Source organism: Neurospora tetraspora (assembly GCF_033439725.1).
Source record: "Neurospora tetraspora strain CBS 560.94 chromosome Unknown B0H65scaffold_1, whole genome shotgun sequence".
Classification (NCBI taxonomy): domain Eukaryota; kingdom Fungi; phylum Ascomycota; class Sordariomycetes; order Sordariales; family Sordariaceae; genus Neurospora; species Neurospora tetraspora.
This window is the reverse complement of record NW_026944383.1, coordinates 1,999,063-2,018,258: the sequence shown is the minus strand read 5'-3', so window position 1 is coordinate 2,018,258 and position 19,196 is coordinate 1,999,063. Positions and strand designations below refer to the sequence as shown.

At 24.9% G+C, this 19,196-nt stretch overlaps 1 protein-coding gene across 1 annotated transcript; it reads right to left on the bottom strand.

The window, feature by feature from the left end:
• Window positions 1–25: 25 nt before the first annotated feature.
• B0H65DRAFT_18484 (uncharacterized protein) lies at window positions 26–1,163 on the bottom strand. The gene is made up of 3 exons (XM_062821559.1): window positions 870–1,163; window positions 705–762; window positions 26–463 (listed from the first exon to the last, which is right to left on the bottom strand). Exons 1-3 carry the CDS (start codon window positions 914–916, stop codon window positions 80–82), a joined length of 489 nt encoding a protein of 162 aa, XP_062685964.1. The 5' UTR covers window positions 917–1,163; the 3' UTR covers window positions 26–79.
• Between the last annotated feature and the right edge of the window lie 18,033 nt (window positions 1,164–19,196).

The window sequence follows — 19,196 nt, the reverse complement described above, 5'->3', positions numbered from 1 at the left end:
GGAAATATCTCGCCCCGTCTGTCTGTTTGTCTGACCGTATGTCGGTATTTCGTGTGTGACCAAATCAGGGGAAGCAGATTTAAGCAACAACCTTATCAACCCACCCCCTCTCCAGCCTCCGCACCTCCTCCTTAAAAGCCTCAACCTCCTTCCAGCAGTCCAGCGGCCGGCGGTCGTTCTCGCGCAGGCACCGCACCACCTCGCTGCGCGCCGTCTCCGTGCTCTCGGGCAGCTCGCGCACCTTGCGGCGCTCCTCCAGCTTGGCACGCAGAGCCTCGACTTCCTTCTGGACCTTTTGTCTGCTGATGTCGTTCTCTTGTTGTTGCTGTTGCTCGGTGGATTGGGAGGAGGCAGTAAGGGTTTCTTGCAGCTTGGCAGCTTCGGCGGCGCGGAGACGCTTCAGTTCTTCGGCGACGCGGGCTTGGACTTGGAGCTCGATGGCCTGTTGGCGGGAAATGTCGGTCTGTTTTTGTTGTTTGTGTATGTCAGTTTATGTTTTGAGTAGTATCATTGAAGCATTGAATTGGCTGGCTGGCTGGTAGGTGTAGAATTTATCTCAAGTTGGTTTGCAAACGGAGGAGCAAGTAGTGTAGGCGTAGAAGAGTGATCGGTTCGCATCGTAGATAGAGGCAGGACAGGCAGGAGAGCTCGACAGCTAGCTAGGTAGGTAGGTAGAGCAACACGACCGGACGGAGACGGCATACCTCGGGGCTAGACTCCAACTTCTCGACAAGATCGTGCGACACGCCAGCCGGGGCGGGCCTAGTTGATTGGGTTTGACATGTCAGCTTTCCCAGACTCTCTTAATCTTGAACTTCCCGTCATAGTCTCCAGAATTCATCAATCGCCCAGAAACAAGAATGACATACGCCTTCCACACATGCGCAGCAGAGGGCTTCGAGGCGCTGGAACCCATTGTGAATTTGTCGCGGGGTTTTGGTTGAAGGATAGAGAATTGGTGCAGGTAGAGAGGTGAGGTAGGAGTTCGAGACCGGGAGCTTCTATCTACCCTGATGTCACCGGAGGAGGATTAGGGTGGGTTTTGCGATTTGTCTGGCTTGCGCTGCCGGCTCGGTCGTCGTCGCGAATTCCGGTTCGCAATCGGCGACTGCTCTTGTCCCGCTAGTACAAGCAGGTGCGCTGACTTGCTTGTGATTTGCTAGCTTAACCCTCTAGAAGGTGCCTATCGAACTGCCGTAGTTAACCCGGGCCCGCTGATTAGGGGCCCTCCAGAATGTGGGTCTTTTCACGTGACAAGTCGCCTTTGGTACCTTCTCCGTATAGACCCCTCATAAAGCCCGCGAACGGCCGCTGATAGCCGTCATTTCAATAAATTACATATGCGCACTAACCCATCCCATTATGCCTACCTCCAATATATTTTATATATTGTAGGATAAATATATGTTCCTTATATATGTTAGAAAAATTAAATATAGTAACCTATAATAGCAAGAATTCTTCCCAGCTAATTTACTTCTATCTATCCCATTATATTTGCTTCCAATGTATTTTATATATTATAGAATAAATATATATTCCTTATATATACTAGAAAAATTAAATATAGTAATCTATAATAGTAAGAATTTTTTTCAATTAATTTACTTCCGCTTTCTATTCTTTCCGAATTGAGAAGAGTAATCTACCCGAGCCTTATTACGCTTCGATTTAGCAGTAAAGCCGGCGATAAAGGAGCTACTGTCTTATATTAAATTAATATAAATTTAATATATATCTAAAAATATATTTAATTTATTCTCTAACGGGGAATAGGGACCGATTTGTTTGTACTGAATTCTCGTTTTAATAACTTTATTTTATTTTCGTCGAAATCCGATAGCTTAAAACTATTATCCTATATTAAGTTAATATAAATTTAATATATATATAACAGAATATATTTAATTTACTTTCTAACGGAGAGTAGAGACCGATTTATTTATACCGATCTTTTCCTCTAATACCGGTTCTTTACCAAAAATCAATAGTTTAAACTAAATAGGGGAAGGAATTATAGTAACCAATTACTAAATACAATTTAATAAACTCTTTAATATAGTAAGAGAGCCGATAAGAGAACCTATACGGGACCTACTGAAATTTCGGTCCAATAATTTATTCTTATCCTTATTAAAATCCAATAGTTTAGAACTATTATCCTATATTAAATTAATATAAATTTAGTATATATATAATAGAAAATATTTAATTTACCCTTTAATACGGAAGAGAGGCCGGGGTATACGGAGGCGATAGGGATTCGAATTATAAATCGCCGAATAAATATTTTAACTATTCTAGAATATCTTTGAAAGGATTTACACGGATCTAATTAGTATTAATAATAATACTATCCTCCTTTTTAATATAAAATACTTTAAACTTACGTCTAAGTTTATCCGTTTCTAGCTTAGACGTTTAATATAAATTACCTCCGCGAATTAGCGGCTCGAAATTGTAAAAACTTTCGATAAGGTTAGAAATAGCCTTAGGAATATCGGGTGAAATATATAATTAATATATATAGAAATATAATTATTCTATATTCTATATTGGATAATATTATTATTTATATTACGTTATTAAGGTATATTATTTAGTATTATCGCTTATAAATTCTAATTAAAATCGGGATATATAAGTAAACGTCCTCTTACTACAATATATTCCAGTTCACTTACGAATATAGAATATCCTAAGTAAGACTACTTATTATTAATATATATAGTATATATAAATGGAATCGAAATAATAAATATACTAAAATATAGAAATCGTTACTATATATATCCGTAAACTTCTTATCGGTAATCCTAAATTATTAAATTAAATAAATTTAATTAATAGCGATTTAATTTTACTTACGCTATTTATTTATAGGTATTGGTAATAGTATTTATCAATTTAGCCTTATTTCTTAATAGCAATATAAAGCGGGTATATTACTACTGCCGGGACAGAATATAGTAAATAAGCGAATTAGAAACAATTATGTTAATACCGTACATATATATTAAATATAAAGTTAAATACTCACTTCTTTATAACCTTTATCTCCGCTTAAGTTAGTATACTCGTAAAAAAATCAAGATCGATTATACCGGGATATTTAATAGTATAATGTTTATTACGTAATACTTAATTTATAAAAATATAACCGCATCTTTAACCTCTTATAATTTCGACTTTATAATTAACGGTTTAATTTAATATACGTATATATTTATAAAATAAAAATAGAATTTATATCTTAATATTATATTTAAACGCATTAATAACGCGTCTAGACGGGATCGGGCCGTAGAAATATCTATATTGTAGATACTGGTTTACTATATCGAATATTATTTTAGTAAGGATTTTAATTTTATTTAACGAAATTACCCACTTTAATTTTAAATTTATATTAATTATCCTTACTTAAATTAGTTTATATTCCGTATATAAAAAGTTTATGGCCGAACAATTAGATTCAAACCTATACTAATATTATATTATAAATATAGAAAATACGAAAAAGGATAAACGGAGTATACGAAGGGGAATAAAATATTTCTTAATATCGTATTAAATCTGGTTTAACTTAATTTCATATTAAAATTTAGGAAATATAAAATAAAAAAAGAAGAAAAGGAGAAATGACGTAGAAACTTCTTATAAATATTAATTGCGATAAAAGAAGTAAATCTAATATATTTAATATATATAGTAAATTTACCGAGCTTTAGTACTTTAATTATTTAAAGGAAGAAAAAAGAGGGAAAAAGGAAATTCTTTACAATAAGGAATATACGTTCTAGACCGCTTACAATATTAATTTCGTCTAAACTTTTGAATTATTTACTTATTAACCCTCGCCAAATAATTATATATCGTCTTATTTATAATAAACTATATATTTTATCTAAACTTTTAGTAATTTAACTATTTAATATTTTAAAATATTAATATCCCTACCTATATTCTATTTAGAAATTCTTCCTTATTCCTCATTCAATACTATTTCACTTTATAAATAGAAACTTTATTTTAAATTAATATTTCGTTTATTCCTCCTAATTAACATTACTTAATAATAATAAGTAATTATACAATATAAATTTCCCTTAGTTAGACTTAGATCTACGCAACTTCGAAGCCTTTATTAGCCTAGGCAATTAAATCCTCTACAAAGAAAACCCGGGCGAATAAAAATACTACTATAATATATATATTTAATATACAATTTAATAATATATCCTTATATATATTTACTTATATATAGGCTCAATCCCCTATAATAACATTAAATAGCTACCTTCAAATAAATTCCATTATATCTCGGATTCGTTAACTAATACATAACTAACAAAATTCAAAAATAATAAATAGAAAGGAATACCGGTATCCCTACCTAAACCAGTAAATACCCTAATATATATTACGTATAATATATACTTAATAAATTTAAATTACAAAACTAATATTAAATTATAGTTTCTATAGTTCCTATAACAAATAACATACATCCGCCTAACCCGGCCGTCCAAATCTCTATAGTGAACGACCTTATATAAATATTTTTACTATATATATAATTATATACTTTTACTAATTTAAGTATCTTAATTATTATATTAGCAAGGATATATCCTATATATATAACTTTACTACTTCCTCTTAGTACAAAATGTATTATTACTTAATTAATTATTTATTAAATATATAATAATAAAGATTATTTAACTTTATGAATATTTTCGCAATAATTATCTTAATATAAGTAAACTTATTCGCCCTTTCTAATTAATTAATATATATTTAAATATAATAGTCCTTAACCGTACTCGTACTAAACCCCTTTCCGTTTTTTTCGAACGTATTGCTAAAAAGAAGTAATTTCTTAACTCTATCTATAAAATTTAAATACTAAAAGCTCTCTAGGGCATTTAAGCGCTAAGTTTTATTCCGTAGCTAGAAATATACCTAATTCTTAAACGAACTTAAATAAGTACTATAATTCTTATATATATAACTTATATATAATAAAAACATTATTAATATTATATAATTACATTAATACCGATTCTAAGCTCTAATTCTATAGAGTAATTAAAAGAAATTATGTAAGTAGAATTATATTTAATATTTTCTATAAAAGTAGAATTAATATACTCTAACTTTAATCGTACGTCTCTAAAGTTTATAAGCACTTAGGGAACTAAATTCTACCGAATATATAATATTCCTCTCTACTATATCCTAAATATATATTAATAATATTAGGCTTTACTTAAAATATTGCTAAGCGATAATACAGTCCCGCTATTCCCTATTATTAAGAAAGAGTAGTAGGCTTAGGATAGACCTAAGACCCAACCCCCTATAGTAAGAGACCCTTATATTTTAATTATTTTGATAATAAGACTAATATTAGTATTAGGAAGCGGACTTGGCTAAATTCTATAAATTAGCTTCAGCTAAAATAAATTTTGAATCTCCTTCTCCTTATAATTAATATTAATAACTATAGTATTTCGTCTCTCTTTAAAGTGTAAGTATATAAACGTTTAATTTCTTAGAATTTATATATATAAGAAATATATATATATTATATAAAAAATAAATAGGTTTCTTTACTACGGATAGGATAATAACTAAGATTACAATGTAAACGGGTCGTACGGTATAAAGGACTATAATTTTTATATACCAGTTAAAATATAATATATAGTATTAAATTAATTAAAAGATAATAATTCTATATTAAGAAATATATGCGATAATTTCCCTCTCTCTATTAAATAAATATTTATAACCTATTAATTCGTTGATTAATATCGCCCAAAAGGTATAAATGTAAATTAAAATTCTATTATTCTTTCCCTTTTTATAACGCTTTAAATTCCTTTTCCCTATAGAAATTAAACTTATTTATAAGAACCGGCGCTTTATTAAATAATAATAAGAACGAATCTATATTAGAACGTCGCGAAAAATTACCCTATAAATTTAAGCCCGCCGTAGTTCTATTATCGTTATATATATAATTTATATATATTTACCTAACTTATAAACTTAAGCCCGCCGTAATTTTACTACTATTATATATATAATTTATATATATCTACCCAATTTATAAATTTAAGCCCGCTATAGCACACTCCCGTTTCTAACGCTTCCAATCCTAATAATTGTGCTATATATTAACTTAACAATCTTAATATTATTCTAAAATAAATTTTTAACTTTTATAATATAAATTCTATTAATTATTGTATGGCTTATTAAAATAAAAGTCTCCTTTAAATAAATACTTGTCGCTAGCAATTATAAAATTGCGTAGTATTTAATTAATTATAATTTCAAAACGAATTTCGTAAAAGTCTCCCGATAAATCATGATTAAATCTAATATTAAAGTACTCTATAAAATAATTATAGCTAGCCTTAATATTAAAATCGGAATAACTTTTAACGTTTTTATTTAAATTTTCCGAATCCGAAATAATAATTAGGTTATTATATATCCCTGATATATTAAATTCGATTACGGGCGTAAATAAATATTTAGTACTATATTTTAAATTCGGAAAAAGAATAACTTTTCTCTTACTTAGGGCCGATATAAAAGGTATAAATTTAATTTTTTTAATTTTTATTATATACTAATTAAATTATATACTAGGAGGAATTTCCTCGTTATTAATAGTATTATTATATTCGCTATTTTAGCCGTCGGTAATTATAATAAAATCGATTATAATATTTTTCTCTTCCGTAAACGGCTGCAAGGCCATCGATATATATCCTTTATATATTATAGTAATCGACGGTATATTCGGCGCCTTTTTCTTTCCTAATTTAAATAGTTCAAATAAATAAATACTACTATATTTAATTCTTTTTATTTCAAAAATTCGTTTAAATTTACTAAATAAATTATAGCCTTTAGTATATATTTAATATTAGGAACTTTAACCCCCGTTATTAATTATATCCAAAAGGATCGTAACAATTTCCTCCTTGTTTCCTTTTTCCAATAATTACAAAACCTTTAATATATATCCCTTATATATTAAAATAATAATTGACTATATACTAAATACCTTTTCTTTATTAATTTACAATAATTAAAACGTTGGCTACTACTTATAATTAGCCTACTCGCTAGTCTACTTCCCCAATATAATATTAGTAGGGCTATAATAATTTTCCTTTTTTTAAATAAAAAGTTAACTTTAAGGAGGTTAACCTTCGTCGTCTATATAGGGAAGCTGAAAAATCTCCTTTTCCTTTCCTTTCTTAAATAGTTAATTCTAAGGCAATTAGCCTTTGTTATTTATATCAAGAAGCTCAAAATTTTCCTGTTAAACCCCTAATATATATCTACTATATATTAATATTATAGTCGACAGCCTACTTATATTTAAAATAAATAGTAATATCTTATCCATTTAAACCTTACGGACACTTAGAATTAGAGAAGAAGGAAGTAATAAAGTAAGGATATGATTATTTCTAAAACACTTAAATTAAAATAACGTACTATAGAATATATATAGAACATATATAACTACCGAACCTAAATCAATAATAGGTAATATATTCGTATTAAAAACTAATAATCTATTTATATCGAGGGGTAGCAATTTATTACTAAATATATTATAAACGTTTACGGTCATTAAAGAATTAAAATATAAATTTCTAGTATTAAACTAGGTTCTATTTAAGTTCCGTTAAATTTCGCTTTAAAATTGCTTTTAATAATAACAATCTTCATTCTAATAAGATTCCTTCGCCCTTTTTTTCTAAGAAAAAAACGTTACGAATATACTACCTATATACATTTGCCCGACTCTAAGCCTTCGGAATTTCAAAAATATATATTAATGAATTTAGAATAATAGTATTAATATATATTATTTAATATTTAATAAAAGAGTATATACCCTAATATTACGTAAAGTAAAAGTAAATTTCTACTAATAGCGTTATTTTCTTCAAAGTATAAAAATTCTACTATATTAATATTAACTAATACCCATTACTAATAAAGCTTCTTTACTTTAAATTCCGCTTTATAAAAATTTAAAATTATTTATAGGTAATTTTGTTTATTCTTAAACTACGAAACTAAATCCGAATATATTTTATATATATAATTAATCCGAATTTAATATTCCAATTTATTTGATATATCCTATATAATATAGATTTTAAATATTATATTAAATTATTTAATATACTTCTTACGGAAGTTCTAATCAATATATACTTTATAAAAAAATAAAAATATATTATAAATACTCTTACTAATTAAAGTAGTAAATAGGCGACTAATATCTCTCTTTAAAAAATTAACCGAAACTTAACGGAATTAAGATTAATAATTTAATAAAATTAAATAGAGTATATGCTAGTAGTTTACTTAGAATCTATATTTAATAAAGATATATTAAATTGCGTACAGAATATAATAAATATAATACTATTCGACTATATAATAAAAAACTTCCGTAAGGGTATTAAATATTATTTTTAATAATAGTTTATACCCTTCGATTAAATTTAAAGCAATAAAGACGTAAATATATAATTCGATCCTTATATTAAATTTAGTGTTTAAAAATATATATAAAGTATATATAAATATTATAATTTACTTATATTCCTTATCCTCCGTCTACTTAATAATAGAAAAAGGTTAATTAATCCCTTAACTATCTTAAAAGATAAATAAATTTCTACGAATAGTTATTCAAAGAAACGTTTAACTTACTCCTCTAAATAATAAACGATTATAAAATTATTAGGGTTATTAATAGTTATTAATAGTATTCGAATAACCTTACGGATAAACTTCTCCTATATCGGTTTAAAATAGAAATCTATTTAATATTCCCGTTCGATACCTATAAAATTATTAATTCTTAAATAAACTATATTAATAAATTATATATATATTTACTAATAAAATAGCAACCAAAAGGATATTACAATATACGTTCCCGTCGAATAAATATCTTAATTTTATTTTGGATTTAGAACTACAATTGCAACCCTACCTACGGATCAATCGACTTCTACTTAATAGCGAACTTTCGAAAGCCTAAGTATATAATAAAACGCTCTAAATATAATGAAAAAGTAAATATATAATTAATATATAAAAATAAATAAAAATTAATAGAGGGTTATTATATTAAAGGTTAAAATCTTTACGTCGTCTAATTAGAATTCCCGGATAACACTTTAAATATTATTCGCTATATCCATTATAATCCTAAACGGAAGAGGAAAGTAATATAAATACTACCCTCTACTAATGATAAAAAAGAATAAATACTAATTAATATTCTACGGAATAAAAATAGTATATTTTACTTAATATAAAATACGTTTACATTAAAGCGTTACTATAGTATTATATAAGCCTCCTACTCCTTTAATTACTCTATAATATATACATATTCGTTAATTAATATAAATTTACTATATTACTTTCTATTCTATTTAGTATAATTAGTCTACTAATATATTAATTGCGTGGGTTCAATAACTCTTTCGTATAGGGATCGTAAATAAAGGATATCCAATCCTTAAAAATTAGGATTAACGTTAATTATATAATGCCATTCCTTATTCGTAGACTTTTTTAAGGAATTTATAAACTATATATACCACTGGAATTAATATAAATAATATATATATATAAACTATCCTTTTTATTTACTAAATACCCGTTATAGATAAAAATTTATAATTTTTTTCTATAGTACATTTTTTATTAATCTGAATTTTTATACTTATTATAGTGGTAGTTAGGGTAATTATTCTATTTTATAAAAGATATAACGTATTATACCTTCGTTATCTTACGTAAGCGCTCCTATAAATTATTTATATCGACTTAAATTAATATAAATTATGATCGCGAAAAAAAACGGTCTAATATCGGCTATCCTTAAGTAATCAAATAATAAATTCCAAATTATTAATTTAAGGTCGTAATATACGTAGATATTTATACTACTATAAATATTGTTTACTTTCTAAACTTTATTATACTACCCGTTATAGCTACGAATAATATAAGTATATAATTAATATATAATAATATAAAAAAATTCGGTAGTTTACCTTAGAAACTTTAACATAGTTTCTTTAACTTAATAGTTCGTAAATTTACTTTTGCCCCCTTTTCTAAGGCTAAAAGTAATTATACTTCGGATCCTCTTTATTGCTTCCTCGGCGCCCTTTTTACTAATTTTACTATTATAGTTTCCATACCGGTCTTATTCGACATACTAACCGATATAATATACGAAGTTTAAAATACCGTCTTCGGATATCCATAGGTATAATAAGAATGCTTAATAGTCCTTAACTTCTATTACTTTAATTTTATAAGAATTAGAATTATTAATAACGAATTCCCTATTAGATATTTATACTTACTATACAATAAATATATAATTAATATATAATATATATAAATATATTAGTTAGCAAATATATAACGTACTAATAACGCTATATTTATTAAATATTCCCCTATGTAAAATAGTTTATTATTGATATTATTATCTAAATTATTAATAGAAGTAAAATCGATATAGGTTTTGCGAGCGCTAGAGTTGGGAATTATATATTATAAAGAAGTAGGAGAAAACGAGGACGAAGGAGCTACTTATGCAAAAAGTAACTCTTATTTATACGAAATACTACAATTAGGAAATTATTATTAATCCATTATATATGAAATATAAATTCGGAAATTAACTATTCAAGAATAAATGTGAAGTTATTAAAAAGTAAAAGGTATTAAAAACGTTATATAATATAAAATGGAAAATAAAGAGGGAAGACGTAGGATATTAATATAAAATAAAAGATTTCGTAATTTAAATTGATTTTTATAAACGAATTAATTTTCGTAGACGATTAGTATTTTAATAGAAGGGGAATTCGAAAGTATAAAAATAAAACTTAATAAAGGTTAAAAATTCTTCTCATTTAAATATACTATTTAAATACTTAAATAGTACCTATTTATTTCTAGTTTAATATATAATAAAGTTTAATAGTATTTAAAGAATTGAATATTAAAAAAAAAAAAAGGAAAAAAAACCGAAAGAAATATAAATTTATTCGTTTATAAAATATGTTACGTATAATTAATTGTTTAAATAGTATGAATTTGTAATTAAGTATTGAATATATATTATAGCTTTATTAATAGGACGTTATATTTTTGTGCGCTATTTATATATATATAGTTTAGAAACCGGAGACGATATTCTAAATAATTAAACCCGAATAGAATAACGGGTAGTTTATTTTAGAACGTTCAGCTTATATAAGGTGGACTATAATTCGGGCTTTAGATTTACTTTTAGAAGTTTTCTATTAAATTTTATATAATACATATATATAATTAACCTTAACAATAAAATATAATATTTTATTCTTATATAGTACTTATATATAGTTATACTTATATAGAAGTTTTAATTTACCCCCCTACGTTTAATAATATTTTACCTTATAATAAAAATATAAGAGAAGCCCTAAACTTTATTAAATTCTCTTCTTTTCTTTATCCTTCCTTGTATTATTATTATATTTATTAATCTAATTTATTACTATATTTGTAATATTTCTATATGTTATTATTCTTCGAGAAATTTTATCCTTTATTATATAATAAATATATATAAATACTACTATCAGTAAAATAAAATAATTAAAACCACTTATCCCCGTATCGATTCTTATTAATAGTATCTACCCGCTAATTAATATTAAAATAGAAATAGATGAACCTATAACCGTCAAAACTAAGGAGGAGATCGTTATTAGAAATTTAAATATAAATTTTAATTTAAATACAAATGTTAATTCCAATATTTCCGGTAACTCTAATAATTAAGTAATTTGCGGGACTTTAAAAGTCAAACTAAATTACTTTATTATGTATATTATAGTATTAAAAGATTTTATTTATAGTACGGTTACGGATATAAAAATAAAGGTTATATACGAAATTAAAGTTAAAATAAAGAAAATTATTAAAATTAAATTCGAAAATATAATAAAGGAAGTTATAAATAAGAATTTAGGGAAATAGTCTTTTTATAACCTTAATATTATTATTTAGAATATTTTAGAAGCGATAGAAAAGAAGTAAGAAACGAATAAGTAAGAAAGGGGTCTAAAGAAGCGGAAGTTTGTCGATAAAGGAGACCCGAATATTTGGATTTCTGATAAAGTAGCAGAATGTATGGAAAATATAGAAAGAAGGATTATAGTCGATAGAGGTTACTTCTAGAAAACTATAGATTTTCGCTATATTTTTAAATAGTTTAATAGAAATATAATAACATAAATTAAAGTCCTGGACGATATTCGTAAGAGTATTTGGAAGAAAGTAAATACGGAAGCTAATAGCGAATAGTAATAGTAATTTATTATTATATAGTATATATATATATTAATAAGATAATTATATAAATTAGGCTTTAAACTTCCCAAAATTTCGAAATACTTTTATATAATATATATATATAATTCCTTAATTTCCTTCATTTTTTAAAATTTCTAAAAGTATCTATTAGTAAGATGATAGCGCTATTTAGCTTTAAGTAATAGATAGCTAATTATAATAAACTTACTTTATATAGGAGGAAGTAGTAATATATAAACTATATATAAATTAGTTCTATATCCGAACGAAAGAAGAAGAGTAAGAAATAAATAATAAAAGGGAGGAATAACGTTATATATTATTGTAGCCTATATTACTTAATAATATAAATTAAATTATATAGGTTAAAATTATAAATTTTCAGCATTGCGTATTCGGATTCTCTAATTGGTAAATAAATAACCAAATAAAGTTAATTATATTTAATACCCTCTAATATACCCTCCTATACTATATGTATAATATATTCTATGTATATTAAATTAGATATAATAGTTTTAAATACAAATATAATAATAAAAAGAGCCTAAATTTAGTAGCGTTTTTACGCGAATTTATAAATAAAGGTACAATTCATCTATTATAATTTTTATATTTAAACAAACTGTATATAAATATAATTATAATATTCTATATAATATAACCGGGCAAAATATTTACCTACATTCTATAAATTTACTAATCCGCTAGCTACTAATTATTATAATTATATACCTAATATATATATTAAATTGGAAGTATATTAATATTATTAGAAAAGCGAGGCCGAATTAATAATAATCCGGACTTATAGATAACTTCCAAATTTATTTAAGCGAACGAATTAATATAATAATACCTAAGTAAAATTATAAATCCGTTAGAACCGTTCCTGTACTCTTACTGATTAAAAAGGTAATTCGCCAAAGTAAATAAGAAACGGATACTATAGCTTAATAATTTATATTATATATAGTAAATATAAAAATAAATAGAATATATGTTAATCTAAGAGTTAGAGAGTATTCTAAATAAAAAGTAAAGGAAAGGGATCTTTATATAGTTGAACGAAGGATAAAAAAATCTAAGAAGCGTCCTAAACTATTTAAACGAATTATACCACTTATTATATTGCAACGGACTTATATACGGCTCCTTATCCTACAAATTAGAATATTCGTATCTATTTTAATTGTATATTAAACGCCGATTCTATTAAAATCTACTGTACGTCGTCTAGCGCCTATATAAATAGCTAATCCGAACGTAGTAGATTATATTAAGCAATTAATTTTAATGCTATATTTAAATTCAAATTAATAATAACCCTATTTAAACGAAATAATTAACTATTTATTATTAAATATATTATACAAATAGTAAACGAATAGTATAAATATAAATATATATAAAATATATATTAAATTCGAATATTCGAAGTAGTAATACAACCGGCCTAAATACTTTAGCAAGCCACTTTCAATAACTAAAATTCTATATATTAAATATATAAGCGAGAAAATTAGTGAAAAGAATCCAATTAAAGTTTTATTCTAAAATACTACATCCTTATATATATATATAAATAATTAGTTATATTATTAGCTCTCTATATATAGCCTTACGCTTAGCGTATAAATATTATCATTTATTTTCTATAATATACGGCCATTTTAAATCTAAAGTAAAAGTAATGAATATAATACGCCCTAATACAATTAAATTATTATAGGAATTAAAATAATAAACGAAAATAAAAAGTAAGTAAAATAGTATTTAATAAATTTAATATTTATACTCTTAATTAAATCGGATACAAAAAGCCGATATATATTCTGCATATTATACGTTTTACGCGCGGTGATTGATAAGTTCGATCTATTATTTGATATAATTATTAGCCTAGATTTTGATATTACCCTACCCTCGCCTTTACCGCTAATCCTTCCTAAATTACTATATTGGGAAAAAATATAAAAAGGTATAGTCTTCTTTATATACTATTATATAATCCTTATATATACTTTATATATTTAAATTTATTTCTTCCTTCCAATTTCTAAATTATATATATAATTTTTATAATTAAAAGTACGTACGATACTAATCTTACCTTCCTCCTTTAATTTTCTAAATTATTTTTCTTTTCGGTTCTATTTCTTATTACTATTACTATATAACTGTTATATATTTAATATAGGTACGGTTATAGTAATTTCTATTTTAATATTATTCCTTTTATTAAAACCGATTCTAGGGATAATGATATTAGTTTACTAGTAATCTAGTAATTATTACTAAAAAACCTTCCTATTGCTATCTTCGTTCGATAATAGTAGGAAAGTTCTCTAGTAACGACTATTAGATTACTAGTAAGCCAATATCGTTATCCTTAAAATTAGTTTCGATTTCTAATAATTCAAATACTAATATTATTTCGTTTAATTATTTAAATTATTTCGTATTTACTTTGAATTTCCTCTACCGTTATCCGTTATATAATTATTATATATCGATTTTCTACAACACTAATATCCCTCCCTTCTATTATTAAAGTTTTTCCAATTCTTATATAATTATTATATACCTAATTCTCTCGATTCAAAGACTGATAACCTTAGTTCATTTCTTTAAACTACCATTATATCCTTCTTAATATATAATATTACAATCCGGAAAGCCTTTCTAAAAAGGTATTTAGTACGTTATAATAATTTTATCTAAATATTCTTTAAAAATAATTAATAATAGTAGAATAATATATTAATTATATTCTAAACCCGTCGAATTATAAATAGTATTTTAATACGTATTTAGAAATAGGATACGTATAACTATAAAATTTATTTAAATTTAAGACCGATTCTAGCTCCAACTGAGTAAGAAATCGAACAATTCTAAATTATACAAATCTTAATAAGCTTATACGTGGTCTATATCCTTATATATATTAAACTTATAATTATTTTATATTAATATATAATATATAGGTACGAAATTAAAATTAACGACGGGACTACATATAGGATATATTACAAAGCGTTATTTAATATATATCTTTTTTTGTCCTATTATTCCTTTATATAAATGTAAAAACTTATTTTAATATTATTTAATTATACTGCTATATACAAAAAGCTTATAAGTCTTTTAGTTAGTTTTTACTTTATAATTTTAGTATATAAATTATATTTAACATTATTTATTAGTAATTTCCTACAAGGGAAAGTTAATAATTCGAGTACTAAGAGTTAAATTACTAAGTAAAACTCAATTAATAAACTATAAACGCGAGTATAGATTTAAAATATTAAAATATTTTATTATTAATAAAAATTAGCGTAGAGTAACGTATCATTACCCTATTAGATATGATACTACTTCTATATATATAAACTGTATATAAAATATAAAACTAATTTATTTAAAAGTTATACTACCGATTACTAATACATATATTAAAATTTATAATAACTATACGTAAATTACTTTATACTATTATAATCTTTATATTAATATAGTATGATTCCTCTGACCCCGAATTTACTAAAAAATATAGTAATAAATCCGGACGCTTCAAGGTTAGAGAAATAGAAAGCGAGGAGATAGAAAATAATAAACTTTAAATTAAGATAATTATCGTTCCGGTATATTACTTTCAAAATAATATATAATATATATGTACTAACGATTTATAAGATTCTAATTAAGAACCCGACTAAAAGAACGACGAAGGGGAAAAGTAAGAAGTTTCAGTATATTCCCTTCGGAATTATATATAGAATATATATGTATTAATAATTTATAGGATTCTAATTAAGAGTCCGATTAAGAGAGAAATAAAGGGGAGAAGGAAGAAATTTTAATATATTCCCTTCGGAATTATATACGAAATATATATATATTAACAATCTATAGGAATCCCTTTAAGAGTCCGAATAAAAGAGTAATATAGAGAAGAATAAAGAAAAGGAAAATAAAAATGATAGGAATAAAAAAGGATAGGAATAAAAAAGTACTATCTTTTAATATAGTACGTCTTATAAATTAACGCCCAAAAGTAAAAACTTTATATTATTATAATATATATTTAATAGATATAATATTATATAGTAAATAATTAATTTATTATAGAAACTGCCTCGAAGATTTAACTAAAATAAGGTTAATAACGAGGTTAATATGGAATATAGGAGTAAAATAGAGAAGGGAAAAGGTAATAGAAGGTCTTTAAAATTAAAGAATAAGAAGGTATTTATTATATTAACTGCAATTCCGTCGACTTTAGTAGCAACGAAATTAGGCCGTACGTACCAACCAAAAATTACTAGAAGAGGCGATATAAAAGAATTACGTATAGAAGAAGAATAGTAATAGTATTAAATAATCTAAAATAAAAAAGTATATTCTATTATCTATATTAAAATATATAATAAAAATATATTTAAAATACACATACTAACTTATTTTAAGAACCCTCGCTAGAAATTAATTAAGAGAATAAAGAGGGATAGTCTAAATATTAAAAATAAAAGATTAATATTTAAATTCCCTAGGGCTAATTATTTATAAAGGAGAAAGGGAAAGTAATTATTGAATTTTTTTTAATATAAGTAATAAAAGCGATAAAGTAAGTTCTTTAATCTACTACTAATATATAGTAAATATATATACTAACTTTTTTACTAATAAGAATTGGAAGAAGGAAATAGTAAAGAATAATAACCTAACCTACTTATAATTCCTACCCGTCTACTTCCTTCAAGTCTACTTCTATTTTTAAGTATATAATTAAAGCCGATTCTAACTTATATAAGCTTAGATTTAAATAATATAGGGATTATATACAGCAAAATAAATTTTAAAACTACTTAAATTTTAATTATTCAAAGTATATAATATACTAACCATATATATTATTAATATAGGTTTCTATCAAATATAAAAGACCGATTAATATAAAAGAAGCTTTCTTATAATTTAACGGGCGTAAGGAATATAAGCGTTAAATAATTAGCAATATTAATACTAAGTATTATAATTTTTATGAATAAACCAAATTACTAGAAGAGTTTAATACTATTTTCCGAAGTAAACCTTATAACTTATACAAGATATACAATAAGAATTTAAAGCGCCGTCGTTTTATAGAACGAGAAAAATAGTAAATTTAAGGAAATATAATATAAATATTAGTACGAAAAAAAAAGTAAACTAAGGAAAATGTAGTATAAATACTAATATAACTAAAAAGGACTAGAGAGTAAGTAAGTTATATTTTTTAATCTCTTATATATTTAATATATATACTAACATTCATCTTATATAAAAAGATAATAGTACCGTAAACCTTCAGTTATAAAAAATATTAGCTTTTATATATTAGGATGCTCTATTAGTAAATTCTAATAATCGTCCTACCTAATTACTAAATTTAATTAGTAGTAAGAAATGTTCTAATTTACTAATAAACTTAATAAAAGAAGAGTCAAAGAGGTTAAAAACGTTATAACTTATATATATACGTATATAAAAATATATAAGAGTTAAAAATATATATAAATATATCTAAATTAAATATATATATACGTATATAGAAATTGAATATATTAAAAGGGGGAAACTAGATTTTATTAATTCTTATTAATTCTAATTAATATAGTATAAAATTAGCAGAGCGCTAAATTAATTAAAGTATAACTCTTATATTATAATTCTACCTAAATTTATATAACTACTCTACCATTACGTCTCCCTCCTTCTTACTAAAATAATTAAATTAATCTTACCCTTCCTCCTTTCCTTTTTTTTTTCTTTCCTTCCTCTAGCCACTACAAGACCTCGCCGTCGTCGCTATTATACCTACTTTCCTTTTTTCTAATTTCAACCTTTACTAGCCCCTTTAAATAATTATAAATTATTCCGCAATCGTTTTTAATTTTATAAACTTATTAAAATTATTTTTATTATTTATATAATATTTATATAATATTCCTACTAATAAAACGCCGTATAGGGTACTTTAGACTATAAATGGGCCGGCTACTACCCGGATAGTTACGTTTACCGAAAAACGTATAATTATTATACTTATTCCGGCTCGCTATTATTACCCGCTGATTCTTCGTAGCCGCGGCCGCCCGCTATTATAAAAAACCCTAATATATTACGAACGTAAAGAAAAACGCCGCGTCCGCTATATCCGTCGCCGCTAAAAGTATATAATTAAAAAGGTAATTTTAATTAAAGCAAAAGACTATTTATTTACTATTACTATAAATTTTTTACCGTCTATATTATATATCATATTTATCCTTTTTCGGTATACTAACTATATGTTTAATATATAGAATAATATAGATAAAATTCCGGCTCCGGCCGCAAATACCAAATACTAACCTTATATTGAACGTAGTATTAATTATATTCGCGCAACCCTTAATACCGCTTATAACGTTTATAATAATATAAATTATCGCTGCTACTATCTACCCGCGCCCAATTTCTTCATTAAAATACGTAATACTTAAAATATATTACACCGTATTATTAATAAAAATGAAGAAAAGAAATAGCGTACTACTAAAGCGGTTGTAAAAAAACTTCTCCGTTATAGCCTAGGAGGGTTATATACGCCCTTCCGTATAAATAATTTTTTTTTCATTAATAACGAAAATAAATAAAATTCTAACTATATATAGTACTCATATTTCGACTTTTATAAAAATTAATATAGCCCCCGA